At 43.7% G+C, this 24608-nt stretch overlaps 3 protein-coding genes across 7 annotated transcripts; 2 read left to right on the top strand and 1 right to left on the bottom strand.

Moving 5' to 3' along the window:
• The first annotated feature begins 432 nt into the window (after positions 1-432).
• hcar2 (hydroxycarboxylic acid receptor 2-) lies at positions 433-2745 on the top strand. Its single transcript, XM_085926789.1, is given in 3 exon segments — positions 433-656; positions 1604-2163; positions 2251-2745. Coding segments are annotated over 2 exon segments (900 nt in total). The 5' UTR covers positions 433-656; positions 1604-1617; the 3' UTR covers positions 2605-2745.
• Positions 2746-3112: 367 nt separating this feature from the next.
• On the top strand, positions 3113-10929 carry LOC147048179 (PH and SEC7 domain-containing protein 1). 3 transcript variants are annotated; one of them, XM_085926894.1, is made up of 18 exons: positions 3113-3318; positions 4164-4262; positions 4350-4408; positions 5983-6390; positions 6954-7038; positions 7134-7359; positions 7574-8095; positions 8192-8272; positions 8350-8462; positions 8528-8586; positions 8660-8749; positions 8838-8881; positions 8960-9120; positions 9188-9258; positions 9336-9481; positions 9559-9703; positions 9844-9990; positions 10062-10929. In XM_085926894.1, the coding sequence occupies exons 4-18, from the start codon at positions 6040-6042 to the stop codon at positions 10347-10349; spliced, it is 2529 nt and encodes an 842-aa protein (XP_085783020.1). In that variant the 5' UTR covers positions 3113-3318; positions 4164-4262; positions 4350-4408; positions 5983-6039; the 3' UTR covers positions 10350-10929. The 3 variants fall into 3 exon arrangements, with proteins under 3 accessions (XP_085783020.1, XP_085783021.1, XP_085783022.1); XM_085926895.1 differs by having other exon boundaries at positions 4104-4262; XM_085926896.1 differs by lacking the exons at positions 3113-3318; positions 4164-4262; positions 4350-4408 and adding an exon at positions 5291-5454.
• Positions 10930-15918: 4989 nt separating this feature from the next.
• pax8 (paired box 8) lies at positions 15919-22929 on the bottom strand. Of its 3 annotated transcripts, none has more exons than XM_085925660.1 (12): positions 22827-22929; positions 20962-21139; positions 19772-19937; positions 19507-19704; positions 19350-19426; positions 19163-19288; positions 18903-19078; positions 18664-18784; positions 18312-18551; positions 18031-18132; positions 16998-17084; positions 15919-16568 (listed from the first exon to the last, which is right to left on the bottom strand). In XM_085925660.1, exons 2-12 carry the CDS (start codon positions 20981-20983, stop codon positions 16498-16500), a joined length of 1386 nt encoding a protein of 461 aa, XP_085781786.1. In that variant the 5' UTR covers positions 20984-21139; positions 22827-22929; the 3' UTR covers positions 15919-16497. The 3 variants fall into 3 exon arrangements, with proteins under 3 accessions (XP_085781786.1, XP_085781787.1, XP_085781788.1); XM_085925661.1 differs by having other exon boundaries at positions 19772-19913; XM_085925662.1 differs by lacking the exon at positions 20962-21139 and having other exon boundaries at positions 22827-22916.
• Between the last annotated feature and the right edge of the window lie 1679 nt (positions 22930-24608).

The raw sequence follows: 24608 nt of genomic DNA, 5'->3' as shown, positions 1-24608 counted from the left end.
TGTTGTGTTCAATCCGCTCACAGTAAAACTATCATTTTTTATCCTTTGTAAGCTGACAGCTAGCCGGAGGGGAGACTTTGAACAATTTCAGAAGACAACCGCCAAAGGTAAATTGAATTCAATCTAACCGTATCGTATTTGTACCTCAGCCTGGTGTAACACTGGCCAAAATGTTACGGTGAATTGAATCATGGGCAATTTCATGGTGCACAATTGCATCACTTGTTTACTGCCGTCAATTTTCCGTCAGGCCCCGCATTGCTTGGTTGCATCATTGCCAATCGGTGTCGAATGGATGACGGCTTGCCACAACACGTCTGCCTACCCGCCGTGTCTCACCAACCTCCACCGCTCGAATCTATTTTTTTTTTTTAAATCACTCATTATTTCTCCTGGATTGTACTTTTACACTTTTAGCCAGGTGTCCTTCTTTTCAACTGGTATTGTTTTTTTTATTTTTTTTATTTCTCCCCAAGGGTGTGTACTTACGGGCCCCAAAGAGATGACCGGTTTTGGACGTTCTGATTGGACGACAAGATGGGAACAGAATCCCTCAAGTGTTGGTGCGTCTTCCGAGAAGGACTTTTCCAATCATTTGTTGATGCTTAAGCGCCGCATCCAGAAGCCTCAGATTGATTTACCAATTCACTGACTGGGTAAGTGGCATTCATTTGCATATTTAATAAGTCATTTAGGGAAAAGAAGACTAGCTTTTATGCCTAACAAAGGTTAGAACATTAGATTTTAGTTTCATAATCTATATTGTAGTATTTCTTCAAATATATCCTCCTCCTCTCCGGGTATAATCACAAACATAGACATCATAAAATACATAGTGTGAGTCCGCCATGACGTATTGCCTCTGGTTTATCGGTTGTTGACGTATGTGCACTGTGAAGGAAGACTTTGGGAGCAATTGGTAAAACTCCAACTGCTACTACACACACGTATGCAAACACACACATTTACATGCGCACACACTTGAGTGAGTTACATTATACCTACAAAGAGGAAGCTGAGGGGTCAATTCATGCAGGAGTAAAGGGCGGAGGGGACCATGAGGAGCATAAAAATTCTCTTCATTTACAGGTTCTTTGAAAATATGAATGCATTGATAAGGACTAATAAGAGTATGCTGTCCGCATTCTAGGCACTTATTTAAATACTAAAGGTTTTGTTGTGGGTGGTATGCCAGGTTAATGATTTTCTTGACATTAGAGGAGGAAGTAGGATTAAAAAAAAAAAAAAAAAAACCTGCAATGGCGATAAGAGCCAGATTACTAGGTGACCATAATAAAGCCATAACAAGTAATGAGGTCATCAAATAGGAAAAATACCTAGCTACCATACCACTACTTTTAGTACTATCACTACCATTACTGCTAAAATTACTATGAACAATTCAGTTCATATCCAGAGTAAAATTTGGATGAAATAAAATAATAATAAATACAATTCCATAACGAGCTGTATCTGGTATTTAAAGTAGATTTAAAGATTTAAATCCTAAGTCTTGAAATCAATGAATAATCCTGTTTAGGAATGGTGATTTCAATATCAATCAAAATAATTGCGATTATTATTCTTTTTCTCCCATAATCAGTTCGAGTTCCCGCCATGAATTTTCTCTTCCTCAACTCGTCGGCGCTGTTCATCTCCCAGCGGCCCGTCAACGCCACGCCGCGGGAGCAGACGGTGTACGAGGGCTGCCGCGACATGCCGGCCGTGCTCATCTGGTATCTTGGCCTGCAGTTTGTCAATATGTTCCTGGGCATCCCAGCCAACATCATGGTCCTGTGGCTCATCCACAAGAACAAGGGCGATTCGTCCACGTCGGACATCTTCATCCTCCACTTGGCCATTCTGGACGTGCTCTTCTGTCTAATCCCGCCACTGGAGCTGGCCAATATTGTGTTCCTCACCACTAGCAGCACTTGGTACGTGTTGCGCTTCTTGACATGACGGCATGACGGCATGAAGGACTCGTCGCCGCTCTTCCTCTCCTGCATCTGCCTGGACCGCTACGTGGCGGTGGTGCACCCCATCACCTTCACTGAACTCAAAGATCGTCAACACCGGGGGGGCCTGGCCATGCTGGTGTGGCTCGTCACGCTGGCCTACGCCGCTGCCAAGTGTGTGGGCAACATCGTCAACTTTGAGAAGGTCCTATGTAGTAGATATCAAATATGAGCAATAAGATTATTAATCCCGAGGAGAAAATTTTGCTGATGTCTTCTAAAAATCTGTCAGGTTTTCACCGCCATGATCCTGGCCGCTTTTGCCTTCATGGTGTTCTGCAACATCGCCATCCTGTGGGTGCTGCGCCAATCCGGGCCAGGCCGAGACGAGATGCACCCGGTGAAGAAGCGAGCCTTCAAGATGGTGCTCATCATCCTTGCCATCATCGTCTTCAACTACTTTCCCCCGGTGGCGCTGTTCCCCTTCCAGGACTACTTCTTGCCCGATGTCTTCCGCTGTTACATCCATTACGTTGCCTTTGGTCTGATGGACTTCAGCAGTAGCATCCAGCCCATGCTCTACCTGTCTAAGGAGAAGGTGGCATGTCCTGGTTGCTGCGAGGGCAACATCACGCACCTTCAGTAGCTTCTGTGTTATGAATGTAGTTGAGAGATGACTTTTTAGGATTTTGAGTAAAGTGCTGATGTTATCGTAGAGGAATCATTAGATGGATGCACTTAATGTTGTGTCCAGTGAGTGTATTGAATGTGCATCATTGAATGTATTTTAAAGCATGTATGTAAATGAAAACAGTGCAGTATAGTTTTGTGGATTTCCTGCATCGTATAAAATGTTGTTTATTAAAACATACCATGTGCAATAATTACAATAAAACGGGATTTCTTTTTCAAGAAAAAACTGTCAAAAAATAAAAAATGCTGTACAATAAAACGTAAGCGATGTGTTCGCATTTTGGTGTACAAAATAAATAGGTCACAATTTTCAATATTTTCAATTTTAATCAACATCAAAATTAGGCCTATAAAGCTTGAAACCCATTGGAGAAAAAACGTGCGTCGCAGACGCTTCAAAGTGACGTCATAAAGCCGACGCTGGTCCTGTTTTCAGCTCCAGCGCGCCCCCTGCAGGGTCTAAGGGCAAACGACCCACCCGACTGGAGCCACGTCGATGCTAAGATTTTTATGGTGCTACATCATTATTAAAGCACCTTAAGAATGTAGTTCGAATAGCAAATTGCGCTTCACAATATCCTTCCTGCACATCGCCGTTTTCGACATTGCAACGCAGCCACGGAAGCTAAACCCGGACCAACCGCAAGAATGCTTACATAAATGCTAGGTAATGCTAATATTTTTAATCGCAATGCTAATCATGCTAATGATGCTGATGCTAAGTGATAAAGTTAAGTCACTTTTGGAATGTGCCTATGTAATCACCTGTATCGTTTCTGGTTAAGAAGTTGTATTAATTGCATAATGTCTCTAATGTGATATTAATAACGTTAAAAAAAAAAGAAGTAGAATACCTTAAGTTGCTCATCGTAGACGGCAATTCAAAGTGTTGTGAAATGAATTCTGGACGTAGCAACTAAAACCAAATTGACATATTACTAACAGCACAATATTTGTGCATGCTGATTATGAAATACCTGACAAGTCTCGATGTCTAGTTATCTGGCTATTTTCTAGAAAAATACTCATGATAATAAATTATTAATCTAAAATTAGTGGACAAAGATAAAACCTGCACCTCACACATAAGGTATTGTGTTTATTAATTCATATTTTTACAATCTGTTTATCAATAAGATAAGCAGTAGAATATTTTCGAAATATTTGATAGCTGCAGACCTAAACACCAGACTAATCTGAGAACCACCGATGTAATGGTTCTGGTAAGGCAACTTCCATTGTCACTTTGAATCTGGACAGACACCTTCTGGTTGTGCCACATCACCATTACTACGAAGGAATGAAGCTGAACCACTTCCTTCACCTGACCTGTGTGTTGTTACTGTTTTTTTAAATATGTGTGGGTGTAGTCTTCACCTCTCAGGTGTTTGAGTCATTTACCAATCACAAGCAGCCTTCTCTTCCACTTTGCAACTTTCACCCTCCTCCTAGCTCTTCTTTTTCCTCGTCCTCTCCACGTCTTGAAACGAAAACTCTCATCTCTCTTCAAAGGAAACTCCAAACGTGGCCCATGCGCGAGCGACGGCGCCCGCTGACATGCTGCTCGGCGCAAAGAGGGCGGCCGTGCAGCTAGTTTGTGGCACTCAGCAGGTAAAAATGTTTTTTTTTTAAAATGCATTCTTGCTTTGTGAACGCATGTCAGAAGCCATGTCTGTTTATCTTCCCTCCTCCCACTAGATGATAAAGCTCACAAACCGGGGGATCATATGATGCTGCTTTTACTAACCCTCAGGGTGGTAAGTCACACTTTATCTCTCTAAAAAAAAAGATGCTTCATGGCTATTGTTACATGAGTAATAATAAATACTATGATAGAAATAATACACTACACATCACTTTCATTGTAGCTGCTGTTCTTCTTTTGTTTTCCGACATGCTGTTCAAAATTTGCCTAGAATATATATGTCAACAGAACTCTCTCGAAGTGTCCAGAACTAGCCAAACTTGCTCTCAAATATTTTGGTGGTCAATATCACAATACAAAACTTTAAGTGTGCTTATTATTTGCAGTGGAGGCGTTACTCATGTTTTCTTTTGAAGGTGTGCCAGAACATTAGAAGCAGCTTTGAGTCTGATACATTGCAGTTTCACACCACCAAGTATTATCGTTGATATTCTTGTGTAATTTTACATAGCTTTGTTTTAATCATGCAGTCAAACCAAAATATTTTTTTTAATTTTTTTTCTCAGTTGTAAACAATTACTAAAGATCTCAGTATTTTAAAATAGTAATATTTTCTGTCTGTCAAAAATAGGAGTAAAAAAAAAATCATTTTATATATAATATATATTTTCTTTATTATTTGGACAATTAATTGGTTATTGAAGTCTTCCAAATATCAAAATCGGCTTAAAAAAAGATCTGCAGTATTTTGATTATGTTTTTATTCCACTCCAGTTCAACCTTAAGAAAGACCAACATGAACTATCCCTTTATTTAAAGTACAAACACTTTTTTTTTCTTCGACTGAGCCATTATTTTGATGTAACAAAAGCACTTTGTGCGCCTAGACGGGAAGTGAGAAGTAAGCTCACACAGGAAACGCGGTCGAGGTTTCTTCCGGATGTCGGTTGCGCGACGCTCGGAAGGGCGTAATAAGGGGAAGCTGCAGGCGGAATCAAATCTAACGACGGCTGTCGACCTTGGCGAGAGATGCCCTTGCTTCTGTGTTGGCAACACGCGTGGCCGTGACGGTTTGAGCGCGTGGCGTGACGATAAGACGCAGACGCTTCCGCAGCTGATCCGCAACACGCTTTGACTATCTTCTCTGCTCGCTCTGAGGTCAGATAGCGCCGTGAAATCCAGCCAGATTTCAAACAGAAGAGGCAAAATTGAACACGAGATAGTCGAGTTAAATGTTTTATCATTTCGCCTTTATCCGCCGCCAGCATGTATTCGCTTTGACCGCAGCTTGAAAGTGACTCATTTGCTTTGAATCTTCACCCAGCCTGTCAAATCGATATTAGCTTTTTAGCTCCCCGGAAATGGAGTTGAATTCAATCACATCTTCATTGGTGTGTGATTACAAAATGAAATTCTCAATATTTTTGTGGATTCTTAATGTTTGACTTTTAATGTTGTTTCACATGCCTTCCCTCAGTTGCGCAACACCTCCGCCAGTCACATGCATAGCAACGATACAAACCCGCTGTTCATTTCCTCATCAGCAACATTGTGAATAGACTTTTTTGTCCGTCCCGTAAAAAACGCCCTTCCTCTGGGGAATTCTATTTTTAATCACAAACGATGAAGTGAATTTTTGCTTTTATGCAACATCCAGCCAGAGTCACATGTTCTCCTTGATGGCAGATCTGCGAGCGGCAACCCACTGCCTGAGAAGAAGCGACCTTGGCGGGGGAAACTCCGATGGAGGAGGAGCATCTGGGCTCCCCGCACTTGGATCTGACTGATTCCGACCCCTGGCTGCCTCGTGATCTTCAGCGCTTGAACGGGGAGGCCAAGGGTGAAATAAAGGAGACGATATGGCTGATGCGAGATGTGAGCTGCGGCGCTGTCGCCGCCGCCGCCGCACTTTCCTTCGCCACAGCGCAGTGGGAGATCCCTGACGGCGTTGCCGAGAGGACGTCTTTCAGAACCGACTGCGATTCTGGACACGATATTTCGCTGCTCCAACCTTGTCATGGTGATGAAGTGGAACATAGAGAGGAACGAAATGATGCTGACTCATCAGTGAACCTGACAGGAAATGACTTCAAGGTAGGTTCTCAACACTTTCTGTTTCTCGAGATATACTTTAGTGTCCGTAATTTGGCCGAATGAAATGATGAGGACCGATTAAATGACCGATTTCATTATTTTAAAAATAGAAATATATATTACAAAAGAAAATACAATATGATAGATATGAATTTGGCACATTATACAATGTCAAACTACAAGAGCGCATATAAGAGAGACTCTTTTGTTGCTCCTCAGGTTGCTTTGGCTCATTGCTTGCAGACGAGCTTTCCGGGAAGACAGTCTTCTTTTGTTCTCGCTTTGACAGCACATGTAGTTAAAATCGTAATGGACACATAAAGACACGTTTTTTTTTTTTTTTTTTTTGTACAATGCCGTGCAAACCACAAACGCGGGCGGATGAGTGCAAATGAAGTGCAGCGAGATCATTTGCATCGCCGCCTCAGTTGTTAGCCATTCATTATGCAGAGGTAGTTTTGTGGCTGGGACGAATCGTAGCGGAAAGAGTCTCGTTTTGAGTCTCGTATTGCATCCGCAGTCACATGTTGTGCATGATCGATGACCCGTGTTGCAATTTTTAGCCATGTGATGCCGCAGTAGCTCAAGAGCCCACGACGCAACAAAGGGAACATTCAACGCATCAGATCTTAGACCACAGTCATAACGGTACGCATCACTCCAAAAAAAATACAAATAAATAAACCGCTATTATCTTTTGGGCGGGACGCGAAAGAGTGATTTGCATCTCTCTTTGGACACAGCATTGAAATCTGACTCAGAGGAGGAGGCGGAAGACGGCGTCACGGCCGATGCGGTTAGTACCGCTGCGGATTTACGGCCGGACAAACCACGGGAGGAGGAGACAAATGTGGCGATGACAGGGCGCGCCGACTCAGCGGGAGCTCAAACGTCATTTCCAGGTTCCAAGATGGCGGACGGGAGCCAAGCGGGGAGTGGAACCAATGACGAATGCCTCTCTAACACTGTGTGAGTATTTGATTGTATTTCTTTTTTTTTTTTTTTTTTTGACTGGGTGAGAAAAATAATTGAGACTGTTTTAAGGCCTGATTGTGAAAAAGCTGTGTTTTTATAAACTAGCTCCGTTGGCAGCCATGTTCTTTGTGCATATCACAGAGGTAGTAATAAAAAAGAAATCTCGAAAATGGATTCATCGCATATGATTCTGATTCTATACTTTTAGGGAGGCAGCGGCGCAGCTAAAGCAAACTGACAATACCGGACCAACCTTAAAGGTTCTTGCCGCAGGAAGTCAAAAGGTCCCAACAGCTGATGACGCTGGGAAAGAACCGCAAAAGTTCTCCCACGACAACGGGCTGCCCCAAAAACACTGTGAAGACCCGGTCCAGTTGGAACGGCTTCAACTTTCAGAAGAACCACACTCTTCAGACCAGCTTGCGGATCCCGCTGGCAAAGAGAAAAAGGTCGAGCCTAAGCCATCGCACCAAAGGTCTCATGAGGTCTCTTTGGTACTTACTCTTACCAATCAAGCCCCGAAGTCAAACGAGGCGCAGGCAAGCGCCCTAATCGGATCCGAGCCGGTACTTGTGGCGAACGGTGAGCCGAGGAGAACGGCAGAGTCGTCGGCGGCGCCTTGCATGAATGGAGGCGATATGGACCGGGAGAAGGTGCTCCAGCTCGCAGAGCGGCTCTTCAAGCTGGATGGGATCCAGCGCGTAGATGTGGTCAAGCACTTGGACAAAGAGTAAGAACACAAGTTCAAACCACTGTCAGGTTGAATCCTTTTTTTTTTTTTTTTTCCAACACAATATTAATGAAGTCATTCCTCGTGTATCTCCAGCAACTCATTCAGTCGTGCAGTTGGGGAAGAGTACCTCAGGTTCTTTGACTTCACTGGGCAAACTCTGGATCAAGCTCTGAGGTGAGCCAGTCGGAAGGCAAGCCAAGCGTCCCGGAGACCCGTTGAAGATGTTTGCATTTCCCTTTTGCATCACTCAGGTCTTTCCTTAAAGTGGTCATCCTGCTCGGAGAGACGCAAGAGCGCGAGCGGGTGCTCCAGCACTTCGCCGGCCGCTACTATCAATGCAACCCGGACTCCTTCTCCTCACCAGGTGGGCATCCATCTCATTTACGGAACCAAGGCACACACCAATGTGGCACTTTTCACCTTCCTCAGGGGCTGTGCTCGCCATCACCTGCGCTCTGATGCTCCTCAACACGGACCTGCACGGACAGGTGGGCAGCACGCTTGAGCTGAACGTTCCCCCGGGTCGCGCGCTGTCAATCAACTGTCCCGGTGTTTTCACAGAACGTAGGCAAAGCCATGTCCTCGTCCAGGTTTGTGTCCAACCTGGAGGGCATGAATGACGGAGAGAACTTCAGCAAGGATCTGCTGAAAGTAAGAACTCGCTCTCAAAATGATTTTAGAACTGAAAGCAATTGTTCATGTTTTTTTAATTTTTTTATTTTTTTAATGTACCTTAAAGGGTCTTTACAACTCCATCAAGAGCGAGCCGCTGCAATGGGCCATGTGAGTAATGAATGAAAACGACGCCGAAAAGGATTGGTCAGCGAAACGAACGCTTTGTTCACCCCGGTGACTCTCCAGCGACGAGGAGGAGCTGACCTCGGCGTTGACAGAGGAGGTGGACGCTCCGCTGCGCTCCAAGAGCAACCCTTTCCAGGACGTCCCTCACGACAAGGCGGCCCCCGTTATCAAGCAGGGCTTCATCCAGAGGAAGCTCCACGCCGATATCGACGGCAAGCGCAGTAAGTGATCGACAAAGTGACCCCCCCAACATTGAACCGCGCTGACTCGTTGCCGTTGTGTCATCAGCTCCTTGGGGGAAGAGGCGCTGGAAAACTTTTTATGGCGTGCTGAAGGGAATGGTGTTTTACTTACAGAAGGTTGGTAACCTTAGGAATTTTTTTTTTTTTTTTTTTATGAGATCACCAATTCAAATTTTGACATTTCTGTGTGTCAGGACCACAGCAGGGGGGAGCAGCAGACCAACGAGGAGGTGGTCAGCGTCCATCACTCGCTGGCCGAGCCGGCGGCCGACTACACCAAGAAGCCGCACGTCTTCCGCTTGCAGACTGCCGACTGGAGAGTTTTTCTATTTCAAGCGTCGTAAGTTTTTGCAGGAATATATCGTCCGTGTCGCGTGAGCGCCACTCAAGCGAGTGTGGTCTGCTTCTCCGTCGCAGATCCAAAATGGAGATGACCTCTTGGATCAGCCGCATTAACTTGGTGTCGGCGCTTCACTCCGCCCCGCCCTTCCCCGCCGCCGTCGGCTCCCAGCGGAGGTTCTGTCGACCCATCCTGCCTGCCTCGCAGTCGGCGCACACACTCGTATGTTTGTTACAGATGAATCGATTTTTCACGTTCAATTAGAGGCACTTCCAGAGTTCACCATCAACATGTCTGCAAATAGAGTAGAGATTGATTCCAGCAGCTAGTAGTAACAATTGAATTGTTGGCTTCCCGTGCAGGAACGCCAGCTGCAGTCTCACGCCGGAATGCTGGAGTCCTTCAAAACGGACCTGTCGCACCTCCGGCAGAACCCCCCGGAGGGCAAAAAAGCCCGAGGCAAGGAGTTGGAGGAGCACCGCACCAGGGCTGAGTACCTGCAGCACGAGGTAGCCACAACGTCTGAGAAGCGCGCAATGACGTTCCATCAGTGACATCCCGAATATCCGTCGCCCCGCAGATATGTCGCTACGAGAGCTACACCAGAGTGCTGGAGGCCTGGAAAGGCGTCGGGAGGACGGGAGACGGCGCTCTGATCGCCCCCGCCCTCAGCTTGTTCGACAAAGCCATGTGCGCTTCCCCGGTGGCCCAGGAGGGAGAGGAAGACGAAGGCCACCTGACCAAGTCCCACTCCAGCCCCTCCCTCGACATGGACATGGGGTCACACAGCGGCGTCAAAATCAAACGCAATGTCTCCGAACGATGGACTTACCGGAGAATCTCACCTCGCTTGAATAAGGACCCATAACAGCAAGATGGAACGTTCAGTGACACTTGTTTATTCCTGGTACAAACTGAAACCCGACCACTCGTATCCTTTTTTTTTTTTTTTTTTTTTTTTTTTCCCACCTCGTGCACTTTGACAAAATTTACCTCAGGGATTCCTAAAGGCAAAGAACCTGATTCATTTGTTTCTTGACCAAAAACGTGTGGACCTGATTGACTTATATCGTAATGCTGTGTCGCACTCGTTCCAATGGGCCTATCTGGTTTTTGACCGCTAGGTGGTGCTCTAGTTCAAGTAGCGTTTCAGAGGTTGTTACGATTGCACTTTTTCAATCTGTTTATGTTAAGTCATTGTGTCATTTTTAGGATTGTTTTGTTCATATGAAGGGTCCGTTTTGAAATGTGTTCAATCTTTCCAATGCTGGAGATGTTTTTTTTATTTTTTTTTTATACATTTGGTACCAAACAAATAATTTTTTGTCATCTCATGTCATAATATCTGCTTGATACTCACTTAAATACAAAATATAGTGAAGGACTGATTTTTTTTGCCGCCTATAATTTTTCACCTGAATTAAAATGTTTGTCATATCTTGAAAACATGCCACCGTTTTTTTTTTTTCCTGTGTATTTGCTTTCAAAGCAAACAAACCTGACATTTCTATCAGACTAATTTTGGTGACATTTAAACTGCGCTGGTGTCACAAATTCTTTTCCCGGTGAGTGTAATTCTAATGATTATGAGCGATCCAAACAACAGTATAACTTATGTATTTTTTTTTTTTTTTCAGGACAAGACTCTCTGAGCTCCATCATGATAAGATAAGCGGCCACCTTGCGTCCGCTCGCCGATGTTAACGTCGGTTGTCCTCCAAATGTGGTATGTAAAAATTCATAATAAATCATGAAATTAAGATGTTAAAATAAATACAATACGTTTTCATACAATTTTTTTTTTGTTGTTCATCTAGAAAGAAATATGTTAATGATTTATTTTGGAAAGGTAAAACCGTTCTTTTCATAAAAGAAAAAAGCCGCGCACACAGGCCCATTTTGTTCCCTTTCAAGCCGACATGTAGGGTTGCAGCCGACCTCAAGCGCTTAACAATAAGAACAGGATGTCAAGGATAAAGACCCCTAGCACTCCCCCTTTTCCAAACTTCTAACATTCCTCACACTGGAATGCAATGCAACAATAGGAAACGCAATGACGGGCAAAGACAATCGCGAGGGCGCCCCGTCTTGTCCCGAGTTCCGAATGGGATCAAGGCACTGGACTCTATAAGCTTTTTATTTAGCCAGACGTTTTTTTTGGGGTGGTGCGCCGTGACTGGACGGGCTGCGGGGGCTTCGTTAACGTAATAATGCCGGACTTTCCTGTCCGCTGAATGGAAGCCGTCTCCATTCATCGACTGTCATAACAACGGCTCATTAAGATAAAGTCAGATTGTGCAGATGAAGGTGACTGATGGGCCACCTGAGTGACGGAGGCCTCGGGTCATGTTGAAAGGTGACGCCATGACAAAACATTCCACGGTGAGGAAGGCGGCCATTAGCGTCTTGTTTGGATCATCCCAGCTGAAATGTTTGCTAACGTGAGCCGAGGGCACTGCTCCCCAGCCGACCCGGTGGGCTCGGCTTTTTCGGAGGACCGCCGCCGAGTAATGAGTGGCTGGAGCAGCAGGGGCGGCCTTAGCTGCTGGGTTCACGGAGCATCTTTCCCAAGGAATTGTCCCCTTTTTTTTTTTTTTTTTTTCTTGTTGGACCATTTGCGCCTCTCCACCCCAGCTTTGTGAGCCTCAGTCAGGCCTGGTTGGGTAATTAAAAAGGCAAGAGCTCAAGTCAGGATCATTAGGGGCCAGTCTGGCATGCTTTTTTTGCAAAACACACAGAAAAAAACAAAACAGAATAACACTTAGTCCAGCGCAGACCCTTCGCTAAGGTTGAGCTGTCAGCAAAAAGTGAGGAAGAAGTTTGTTTTGTCTGTCTGTCTACGTTAGTAGGACACGTCCTGGTTTTACGCTACTTGACTTAAATAGGAAAAAGATAACTCAAACGCCATATTCCATGGATTTAACAATTTTATTTGTTTTCAAGTGTCTAATTTTTCTTTAGACTGAACCATTTAAATACAACCAATAAATGGTGAACAAAAGAATACCTACTCCCCTTTTTGGAGCTAATAATTATTATATTGAATTGTATTTATACTGCGCTTTTCTATAGAATTCTATCACAACACGTCCAACATGCAGCACACCCGCCAAACTTTTTTTTTTTTTTTTTCCTGCAGTCTCAACGGCGCTCCGGATGCTCGTTGTCCATCTGCTGCTGACGCCTGGCACGCTCCACTTGTTACTCCATCTCTCCCACTTGAAAAAGTCTTTTTTTTCTCTGCCCGCACCTCTCCACTGCCACCCCCTCGGTCTTGACTGCCGTGGCGTCAGAGCCGTCTCTCCATGCGGGGCCCTTGAAAGCTCTTCTGCAGCTCTCTCAGACACTTCAACCAGTAAGAGTCTACCCAGACTTTAACGTCCTATCATATATGGATGGAAAATTCAATTGATAGTTGTTTTGATTGACATTGAAATCACAATTCATAAACATGACCAATCCTAAAACTCAGTATTTATTCAACTAGCGCACAATATTCCCGCTCTCCATGCTAACGTTCCATTAGCCCGTCAATGGGATTTTACATGAACTGATAGCATTAGCGCTGGTTTCTAAAACAATGATTACATTCTGGATTTAAATATAGAATGTGTCTGATTATTTTGATTGTGTGTTTAGTTTTACATTACTGGATTGTCCTTTAACAGATTGAATCAGGCTCAGGGAGGGCAAGAAAATGTCACATGGAGTGAGTGAGTCTTCCTCGCCAATTGGCGAGACACTCATTTCTGTCATTGTGTTAATTGAAAGATAATGATTCGGCCAATTAATGTTCGTACCACACAGAGCTGAAATTCAAAGCAATGCCATCCTAACAAATATAATAGCTGGAGAGCGCCCCCCCCCCTCATCCCCCCCCCCCCCTTGCCTTTCCTAACAAGCTTAATGCAAACACTGGCTTTTGTCGAGAAAGCAGCTGTTGTTGGAATTAACACAAGTGCCTGTCTTGAGGGCATCTCAACACATGACCTCTCTTTGCCCCCTCTTCTTACAAAAACACACACTCTGACACGTGGCATAAAAAGAATGTTTGCAAACTAGTCGGCTGGGTTTTGATCTGCTTTGCACGTCTTGATGTCGGCCGGGCCGCGCAGCCCTCGGACCCATCGGCCGTTGCACCTGCTTCCTCCTCGCTAATCGTTAACCCGAACGGGCGCTGAATGACTTGTTTTGTGACTCAAGTCTTCTCCTCCTCCCCCGGGGTCACCCCATTGGCTCCCTCGGGGCGGTACCTGATACCTGGGCTGATTTTTATCCATCCTGCCTGTGCAATGGCGTTGAATGTGTGTGCTTTGAAAGGTGCGTTTTTCTTGATGTCTCGCAGTCAAACAGTTAGCTTCCTGCCTGGAGGGGGCCCCGTGTGGCGTTTAATAGCCGAGATGCAACACTGGGCACCTGTGTTTCTGTCTCCCTGAAACTCCTTCTGTTTGCTCCCCCCCCCCCCCCCCCCCCCCTTTGACTGGGGCGTTTGTTCCAAAGGTGGAGGAGATGAGATGAGAGAGCTTCTTGAAATTGGATGACAGGGATGTCATTTCAAGTGTTTTTTTTTTTTTTTTGGCGTGATCCTCTTTTGGTTGGATTCACACTGCAGGGTCAATTTCAATTTTGATGCCTGCATTACGTTTTACTGCAAGAAACATAAATCCATTTTCGAAACTGTTTTTTTTTTTTTTTTTTTTAAATCACAAAACATGACCAAATTAACAACAATTGCAGTTGTTTCCAAATGAAACAAATCGCTCGTGGAATTGTGTCCAATCATCGCTCACGCTCTCTGTGTAGAAAGAAATATTCCAAAATTGAAAGCCTCCTCCCGCCGCAATCTGGGTCACGCCGCCGTTCACGCTCCACCACGACAAATTACAAATACTTATTTGCTCGGTCTGGTGTCTCTGTCTCGGAGATAAGTGGTGAACTTTACAGATGACTGGCGCGGGACAACCAGAACACACACACACACACACTCCTCTCGCTGCCTTTTTGCCAGCTTGTACCCTCGTTGTGTCTTTTGAGGTCTTTCCCTATAATGGTGATGGACACATGCCTTGTGGATAGATGCAGTGTAAGCATGGCTGTGTGCTAGTGGCGACCCCCCCCTCCCCCCCAGCCTGTCCTGCCAGCTTTGTCTGCCCCTCAGCTGTTCCGGCCCGGTGCCTATATTGTACCGACGGGCTCATTACCGCGAGCACTGTGGCCCAAAGGCTCCCCTCTAATAGGCCCACGGAGGGAGGAAGACTTCCGTTTTTGTGACTTATGTGCTGCAACTGTAACTTTGTCTTTGGAGTCTTTTGGAAGCCCGACTTGATGTTTTTAGGCACGGGAAGCTGCCGTGAATTGAGTTTGCACGTGTAAAAAAAATTAAAAAAATGGAATGAGAGTAGCCAAGATTTGGTTCATGATTGGGTTGAAGCTGCTCAGCATTTTTGAAACACATCGAGTGACAGAGAAAAATGGTTTATTCGTCTCTTAAAATGTTTTTGCTAGTAAATCATACAAGGCCAAAAAGTGGAAAATGTAGTGAGAACAATACAGGAGGTTCTACTTCTACAAAGATGTAGTCACATCTAAGCCATCAGTGGGCACCAGGTGGGCCGGCCCCACCGAAGCGTGGCTAGCTAGTTAGCGCATTGCGGTAATGAGGCCGCAAAAAAAAAAAAAAAAAAGAGGGACGCAGACCTCGAGCATAAAAGCAGTCGATGCAGAAAATAAGAAGAAGCCATTAGACAGACGTGCGCTTGCGGGGTCGCTGAGTTTGTCCTTTAAAATTGCTGAAAGAAATGTCTGTTATGAGGCTATTATCACCAAGGTAATGATAATAACAAGAAGAGTAATCCCCCTGGAGGAGTTCAAATACAATCCTTGGAAAAAGCATCCAAAATCCGTTAATGCAAAGCCAAATGGCAGACTTCCTCTTCCTTCTTGTTTGTGAGCATGGATTCTTTAGTGGATATAATTTCGCCTTGTAAAATTTATGATTTAAAAAAAAAAAAAAAAAATCGAGTAAAAGTCAGTAACTGAGACAACAGGCCCTGGGAAAAAATAAACTAGTTGTAAATTATTAATAGAGGACAAGAGCTACAACTACTACTTCCATCAAAAATACTATATTTTAAAATAATATAAATGATAAAATTAGCCCAAAAAATAAATATTATAGCTACACAAATATAATATATAATCTGCATATCATTCCTTCCCATTGAAATGCATTGGAGGAACAAATAAAAGAACCCCCAAAAAATTATTGAAAAATTCTGAAATACTAAATATGCATTTCCCATAGAAAATGCAGAAAAACGTGTTAAATATTTTTGCAAATATCGGAAAAAAGTATCCGCACATGTGGGTGCCAAACTGCAAGTGTATAATAATTTTAGAAAGTCACATTTCATTAAACACACAAGACGCTCACCTTTGCCATGCTTTAATTAAAAATAATTCTTTAGAAATTCCCTATTTACAGTCCATCTGCAATAATATTAATAACTGTATATATGAATAAAAAATAGTCACAATTCTTACCAACATGGGAACAAACTAAATGTGTATGGAAGCCTGTTTTTGCTTTTTGTCATCAAATCAATGTCCACCAGCATGGCCACTTTACATTATATACATCATGTAGACAAATAATTTTTCCCCCATCTCATCCACAAGCAGTCAAATTAAGAATGAATAGATTCTCCAATGTCAAAAGAAGCCATTGTAAACCAACAACAACAAAAAAATCAAGCATAGTTCATTATAAAGATCTTGCATATCCTTTGTCGGGTGTGCGGAAAAACAAGTCTTTGGCCCAAAAACAGTGACAAGTACTGAAAAAGATGCACCGTGTGACACGTAAGGCTGCAGATGCATAAACGTGCTCCAGTCCGAGTTACCCTGGGTCGCTTGGATGGGGAATGGTAAATAAATAATTGACTCGTCCCAAAAATAAAAACTGCTGGTTCATCTGCAGAGTCATCAGAAAGTCAATCCAGGTTGTAATCGGGCGACTAGAGGTGGTCGTAGGCGGCGGCCGAGGGGGCTGCGCTTCGGGAGGCTGTGCTGTAATAGTAAGGTGAACCTGGCGGGGGTGCAAACATCCAAAAAAAAGCAAAGGTCACTCCATTCCTTTTTTTCCATCCCATCAGCAATTTGTACAGTAACACTTAAGTAAGTCTCATTTTTATTGATGTAGTCTTGATGCATTGTTGTTGGGTTTTTTTTTTCCCATCTATGCCGTCCTGGTGAAAATTTAATACAGGACTTTAATGTCATCCTGAAATAGTTTTAGTTTGAATAATTACCCCTATAAAAATGATCTACTCCATCCGACCGCCTTAACTGCTTTGAAGTAACTACATTGTTCTTGCGCACGGGGCATGCAGCAGGCACAATGATCTCATATTTGCGAGAAAGCACTTCAGCATATTATTTATTGTATTATTTATCTCCTGGAAATTTAAAAAAAAGGATTGATCCAAAGTCAAATTAACACAAGACCTCATCTCACCGAGTATGCTGGAATTGGTGAACCTCCAGGCTTCGCTGTAGGAGGCGTAGGGCGAGTGGCTGTATGACTGAGCGGGGTAGTCGGCACCTTTTTTTAAAAAAAAAAACAATAACATGTTATAGCTTACATGATTCTTTTTGCAAAAAAAAGCCACAAGATCGTCCATTACTGTGAGATGTTTATGTGCCGCTCAGCTCATCATTCACTAGCAGTTTAGCTGAGCCCGTAAACCATTAATCTCCAGCGCAGGCGCAGGCCCAAATCGCTAGAAGCCAGTGGTGCATGCCCATCGCCCTGCAGCCTCCTCTTCTTGCACTTCCTGCTCAAGCCTCCCTCTTCCTTACCTTCTTGCTCTCTTTTTTTTTTTTTTTTTTAAACATTCCAATATCTAATTGGTAATTATGTCGACTGGAATGAATCCTTATGAATCCCCACCTCCAGCTCCTTGTGTCTGTAACCCCCCCCCTCCCCTCTATGAGGTAATTGTGTATCAAGGCTCCCTCACTCCGAGACCCACCAGAAAAATAATAAATCAGACCCTCTCATTTCGCGCTTCGAAGGGCAGACTTCAAATAAAAATTTGAAAAAAAAGAAAAAAAAACGCCACACATGCACACACTGGCATCCTGAGACACACACACACACACACACACACACACACACACACACACACACACACACACACACACAAAGACCCCCCTACTGGGCCCCCTGGTTCCCATGGCGATGTGTGGTCAGAGCTGTTTGGATGTGTGGGGGTAGTGGGCAGCAGGGTGGAACCCCCAAGCCTGTTCCTTGTACCCCCTGGGCCCGTGTATACACACACACACACACACACACACACACACACACACACACACACACACACACACACACACACACACACACACACACACACACACACTGTTCAAGTCAACTCATTAACTCCAGTCGAGCCTCTGTCGCAAACCACTGCCCCCGCCCCTTACTGATAGTCTCCCCTTTAATGTGTGTTTTTTTTTGGTGTGTGCAGGAAAACAAATGCGACTCATACCCGCGACCACGCCGGCGATGGCCGACGAGGAGTAACCCGACTGGCCCGGGGACGGGATGTGAGGCGGGTAACCCGGCAGCGTGGAGCTCACCATGTCTCGCCCTGAAAAACAAAAGTGAGCTTATTATCCATATTTTTCTTCTTAACATATTGAGATCGCTGGGTTATTGCGTCAGTCGTCTTCTTACGATGCACAATGTTAGGTACGGCCAAATTAGAGTCAGAATTGTGTTCCCTCAAAAGTCAATGATCGTGAGATGAGTCGATAACGTGGACGATACCTGAGATGACTGACTGGTTGCCAAACTGGCCATACACAGGTGCATGATGGGAGAATGAGTTGAAGGAGTTTGGAAAATGGTTGCTAGCGCCGCCGCCACTGCAGCTATTCATAGAAATGGGTTTCTGCAGCTCCACAAATGCCAAGTTGGACGCCGCCATGTTTGGCGAGGCGGGGCTGGTGCTGGTGACCTCCGGGGACATTTCCTGCTTCAGGCAGAGCGGCAAGGACTGGAGTTGCTCTGCGTGAGGGTGTGTCCAGGATGGGAAAATGGCGTAAATGAAACAATGGGAACGCAATGGGAGCGATGGTGACGAAAAGTGATTTATTTTTGGGGGGGATGATCATCTCACCGGGCACCATGGCGTAGCTCTGATGCGCCGCCAGGTTGCGTCCAATGGCGGAGCTCGATGACGACAAACCGCCTTTAGCCTCGTCCAGGCTGCCGCTGATGAGCGACAGCGGGTACAAAGTCTGAGGGCCGAGGATTAGCTATTAGCCGTCGCCGCGGAAACCAAAAAAAAAAAACAAAGAAGACGTGCTGATCTCTTGAAATTCAAAACAGCACGTCACGTGACGCTCCTATCCTCACCTGCTCCGTCTTGCTACCGGAGGCGGAGCTAGGGAAAGAGTCCGGAGGGTAGTGGGGACGTTCAAAACCGCAGTCCACGTGGTGCGAGAAGTGTTCCACCCGCATGCTTTTTCTGGGAATACCTCCGCCGCCGCTTCCTTGAGAGTCCACGCTGTGCCGACAGCTGTCCTGGTCACCTGAAGACCAAAAAGAAGAATGTTTTCATAATAATGTGGAAACAGCAAATTGGGATGGATGACAATTGAGTTTTTAGATCTTACTGTCGTCGTGGCTCCTCTTGCCCTCGCTGCTGGGTTGGGGGATGCCCAGGAGGCCGCTAATGGAGTAGGTGGAGCCCAAAGAGTCAGAGTGCGGAGACTCGGGCGGGGTGACGGCTGAACTGGGAACTTGGAGAAGGCAAATGTGAGCATTTCTATTGAGCAAAAAATAAATAAAATAAAAACTCACTCAAGGTTTGTCCTGGACTCAGGCCTTTTCCATCCAAGGGGAGATTGAACGGCTGCTGGACTTTGGTTCGAATGATCCTGTAAGAAAAGAACCTTTGTGTAATTTGGCTAAAAAGAAAAATCATTTTGCGGATTGGAGAAGAGCTAATATCGCTAACCTGTTGATGGAGCTGACGCTGGGCACGGTGTCGCCGTCGCACACGGCTTCGGCGAGCAACCTGTCCCTGATCTCCCAGGCGAACATGGTTGGATTCTGCCGTTTGTACTCGGCGATCTTATCCACCACCTTCGGCGTGGCCACTTTTGGCTTGGAGCCGCCGATCACTCCGGGTTTGATGCTTCCCGTCTCGTAATACCTGCGGAAGGGAAACGTTGGGATCCGACCCGTCTACGCTCTACCAAAGGCAACGAGTTGTAACTGACCGTCCCAGAATTTTGCTGACGCAGCCGTGGCTGACTCGGAGCTGGCGGGAGATGTCGCACGGCCGGACCCCCTGGTGGGCCATGTCCACGATGCGTTGCCGGATCACCTCCGGAAGTGGACGGCCATTAACAAACATTCCGCCTAATTGGTTAAGACCCCCATGACCTGGGGGGGTAGGGGGGATGAACACTTATAAATGTCAAGGAACTAAAAAAAACCACTTATGTCATTTTTTTTCATATTTAAGGTGATGTCAATTTTGTAATTAGTTGAGAGGAGTGTTAAATATGGGGCAACGTGTTTTGGGAAGTGTTGCCACGACGACGCGCGCGCACGTGCGCACCATCACGGACGCGCGCCCGTGCACCCACAGGAGGTCTCCCGCGTGAACATTATCGCTTTTCACTTAACCCATTCAGTCGCGTCTCTTTCTTGCAGCCTTTTGCCAGCTTTCATTTCCACATCAAACGCACTTCTGGGAGGGGGGGAGTGGATGCTGGGAGTGGGGAGGGGTCTTTTGGGGAGGAAGGTGGGGGAGACGGCGGGGGTGGGGGTCTCTATTAACGCTGCCAGCCGAGTGTGGAGAAAAAAATCTCTTCGCCAAGCTTCATCAACCTGCAGGATATTAAAGTCGAGAACCTCTACCCCCCCACCACCACCTCTCTCTCTGAAGTATGGTGGGCTCGGTAAGGAAATTGGGGAGGGGGGGGGGGTCAATCTGGCGCATGCGCACACAAGTGACATGGGGCCAAAACAAAGCATGCATTTGTCACGAAATTAAATTAGAAGCTTGAATGGATAGATAATTTGTTCTTGACAATTTTTTAAACCAAATGTAAAAACACACCAAAAAATAGTATTGTTAATTCAGTACTATACCAATAAATATAAGAACAAATAATTTCCCTTTACCTATTTTTATACGTCTAATAAATATCAGTCATAAAACATACTGGTTTATGCTTGACCATTGTTATGAATAAATACATTTAAATAATAATAAAGAGTGCATCAAATATTTTTTGGAACATGAGGGAAATGAATGCATATGTTTGGAAAGTTTTGTCTTTTTTTTCTTCTTTTAAATGTGAACGGTATTTGCGTTTCATTCAGTGATTCTTTCACGTACCGCCAGAGGGAGCTGGTCCTCGCGACGCACTTTTAAGAGTCACGGCTTTAGTGTATTTACCTCTTGCGGTGCCAGTGGACATATCCCTGAGATGTTGCTCCCTGCACGCCCACCAGCCAAACGTCAGCACACTCTCGTCCTCCACCCTGTCACACTTTTTCCACTTCTTCTTCTTCTCTTCTTCTACTGCCTGCACGGCCGGCCTGCCTCGACGGGCATGAGGACGGCCCGTCCGATTCTGCGACGAAACAACACTTGCCATCATCTTTCACGTATCGTTAGCATCATAGCAGAATTGCCCAAGTCATATTTGACTTCCTGTCATAATTACGACAAAAAAGGAGTGGGCTCGCTATTTTATTTAATCGAGGCAATCGGGCTCTTCTTGTGTTGCTAATTTGTTGCGAAAAGAATCACTGAATGAAAGGTTAAAATTGTGCATCATGTTACAAATACTTTTTTTCTTAAAGCAGTACGGTAGTGCATGGACAGTTCAGTTGTATTTAACATTGATGTACCAAAAATGTGCATTGCTTCTTTTAAACTGTGAAAATCTTTGAATGATTTTTTTTTTCCAATAACACCAAAATACAATTTAAAAATAAATGCCATAAAAGGGCCTTTACTTTTGGATAAGATTTATGAAAAACCACTAAATGCTATCATGACATTCAGGAAACCGTTTTCAGTTCTTTTAATGAGGTCGTGCCTTATCAGGGGTAAGGCATCAAATAATTTTACCATTGTAAGTATCACAGTTTTCCATGTGAGAAGGATGTAAAATATGATAAAGACCTTAGAAGAAATTATTATAAGATGTCAATGAGAGAAACTCAGAAAGAAAAGAAACCTTTGATTCGTTTGTTTTGTGTCACCAGATTGCATTTTTTATTGTGTAATTATTTAATACCAACTAGAAGCATCATTGCAGCGTTTCTTAATGCTTTGAGTTGATCACCTTAAATGTGAGTTTCATCAGTGTTTTCAATCAATATTCAATCAACGGTAACTATATTTATTGATACTAAAAACATTACAGGGATTATTATGGATTATCATGTCGCATTGGAATGATTTCCCACTTGTACAATGTTGCAAAACGATTGTTTGTATTTTTCATGTGGCTTCATAGACTTTTAATTATAAATAAAAGGTGATCAACTAAATACTAATGTTATGAGTCGAGGGAAAAACGTTTTTTAATTCTTCGTTTTAAAGTTATCTTATTTTTGAAGTAGTATTTCTTGTACTATTTTCGTAATCATGTGGAAAAAGTAGTTGAGTTTTTCTTTCTTACTTTGAAACTTAATTTACTCGTTATATTCCCCAAAATACTATTAGTATAGGCCCTACTGATAGACGCCACATAAAAATATTGATGCATGAATTGTTCCATGAAAAAAAATGAATTCACTACATTTTTTTAAAATAAAATTAGTAGTAACATAAGTAATTAAGTGAGATTATTATGATTTTTAACAAACTAAATTCACTCCACTTTTGCAGTTCGTTGCACCTGATTTACCTTTTCTTATGTGTTAAGGCATATGAGTAATTTTGTTGCATTGTGTAAAAAAAAAAAATCTAAATTTTATAATGTCTTGATCTTGTGTATATAAAATAGTTAATCCGATTACACGTTTCTGTGCACGCTTAAATAGTTTTAATCATTTTAAATTTTAGGGTGCGCAAAAAAGGCCCAATTTGCGCATCATATCCTTCTCAAACCATAACAGGCGTATTTGTTTTCTATGAAAACAGCATAAGTGCGATCTTGTTTCCTTATTTACCATTTGTAACCTAAAAAGTGCGAATAAACTGAAATGAAAATGCTCTAAAATGCATGCCACGTTTATGTCACGCAACCAACATTGCGCCTCCAATATAGACACACTTCACAAACACCTAACGGGCAACATTCTTACCTTTTCACGCCCACGAGAGAAAAACGGTGATTCCTTGCGTGCTAATATCCAAAAATGTTGCGTTCACGCTCCTCTTGGCGTGTGCGTGTGTGCGCCTTGCGTGTGTGTTTGCGCGCTACTTGCGCACAGCCACGCATTTTATGCAAGCGGGAGCGCGCGCCGGAGGACGCCCCACAGCTATTGGACGAAGGCTAGAAGGGGGAGGAGCCACACACACGCACACACACACCGCAGATACACGCGGTAGACACGCGCGCACGCGCACGCGCGCGCACGCAGACGTCCCAAAGTGCGCTTTCACACGCAATTTAGTGCGTGATTTGCGTCGATCCGTCAGCATTTCACCGCTGACAGCTTGAGCACACCTCAGGCCGCCAGAGACATTTATGATTTATTATTATGAAATAATTCAAGTAGTTTATTACATCCTCCTGAGAGGAAAAGAGGTATTTCACAGCTTCACACAACTTTCTTTGGAAGACTTTTGACGCAAATGATTTGCTAAATAAGGTGTTCTTTTCCTCCTGTTTCCACCATTTACGCGTCATTTGTAGATGATTATTAATGACTGAATGTTCCTGAATGTTAATCTTAACACGATGAATCCAAATTCGTTTAGTAATACATATTTTACCGTTCTTTTATTACTCCATGAAAGTCAAATGAAATACACAATTTTGTTGCAATCCAACAATTGTTAATTCATGTATGTGGATTAATGCAATTTTTTTTTATAATAAATGGTATTTTATTGTTATATTTATGAAATGATTTACAACTGCAATACATTTAACTGTCCAGAGTGCTGATTGCACGGAAACATGACAATTCCTTGTTTTGCTGTGTTTTAGATACTTTCCTTTTATGACTAATATTTTTTTTTTTTTTTTAAGACAGGCGTGTGTGTGTGTGTCCCTTTACTTTTTCGGTAGATATTTTTAAATTGTAATTCTTTTCACAGATGTTTAACAACTTTTAATGTAAATGTTCCAGAACGAGTTTGATTAGTAAGTTTAATGTAGTGTAGCCATACATATTCCTGTGGTTACGGTTTAAATAACTTTCATGACTTAATTTGAAATACATATTGTATTATTGTAATGTCATGAAATATTCAAATTATTGACATCGTGAATGATAAAATGCTGTATCTATACATAGTATTTTAAAAGTTGTTTCTGACTCATTGTCAATAATTTATTACGTTATTAAATTATATGTAGTCATATAGGGTTAACGTTAAATGGTTTTATGATTTTTATTTTTATTTGTACCCACAGCAGACATATTTAGAGGACACGAGGTATTGATAAAATGAATGGTCGATTTAAATAGCTCTTTTATGACGTCACTGAGGACCGTGTGTCTTGTCTGCAGATTTTCTGTGTGCTTTTTATGACTTAATTGTATTTTTCTAAGATATGATTGTGTTTTTCCTTTGAGTCCTTACTCCGTCTCCAGGCCGCGCGTCAGGTGTCAGCAGGGTGCCAACACTTGCAAAGGTTGTTAAGGTTGTTCTCAGCAGCCTGTTAAACAAACAAAACACCTCTAATGACAGCAATACAACACCCCCGTGGTGGGCCTGCCTGCTTAAAATTCACCCAGATGGACTTTTAAATCTTTATTTTTGGTCTTTTCCCACATTTTTTTGGAAGCAAAACGTGCAAGAAGCGAAACGTTTTCACCGGTGACTGAAGTTTTCTCTTCAAATGCAAGACAATGGGGCGGTGTGTATAGGTGCTATACATGCACACACACACGCACACACACACACACACACAC

Source organism: Syngnathus leptorhynchus, chromosome 12, assembly GCF_054491065.1.
Source record: "Syngnathus leptorhynchus isolate UIUO chromosome 12, UIUO_Slep, whole genome shotgun sequence".
Classification (NCBI taxonomy): Eukaryota; Metazoa; Chordata; class Actinopteri; order Syngnathiformes; family Syngnathidae; genus Syngnathus; species Syngnathus leptorhynchus.
Note: the sequence above shows the minus strand (reverse complement) of the source record. Positions and strands in the feature narration are given on the sequence as shown.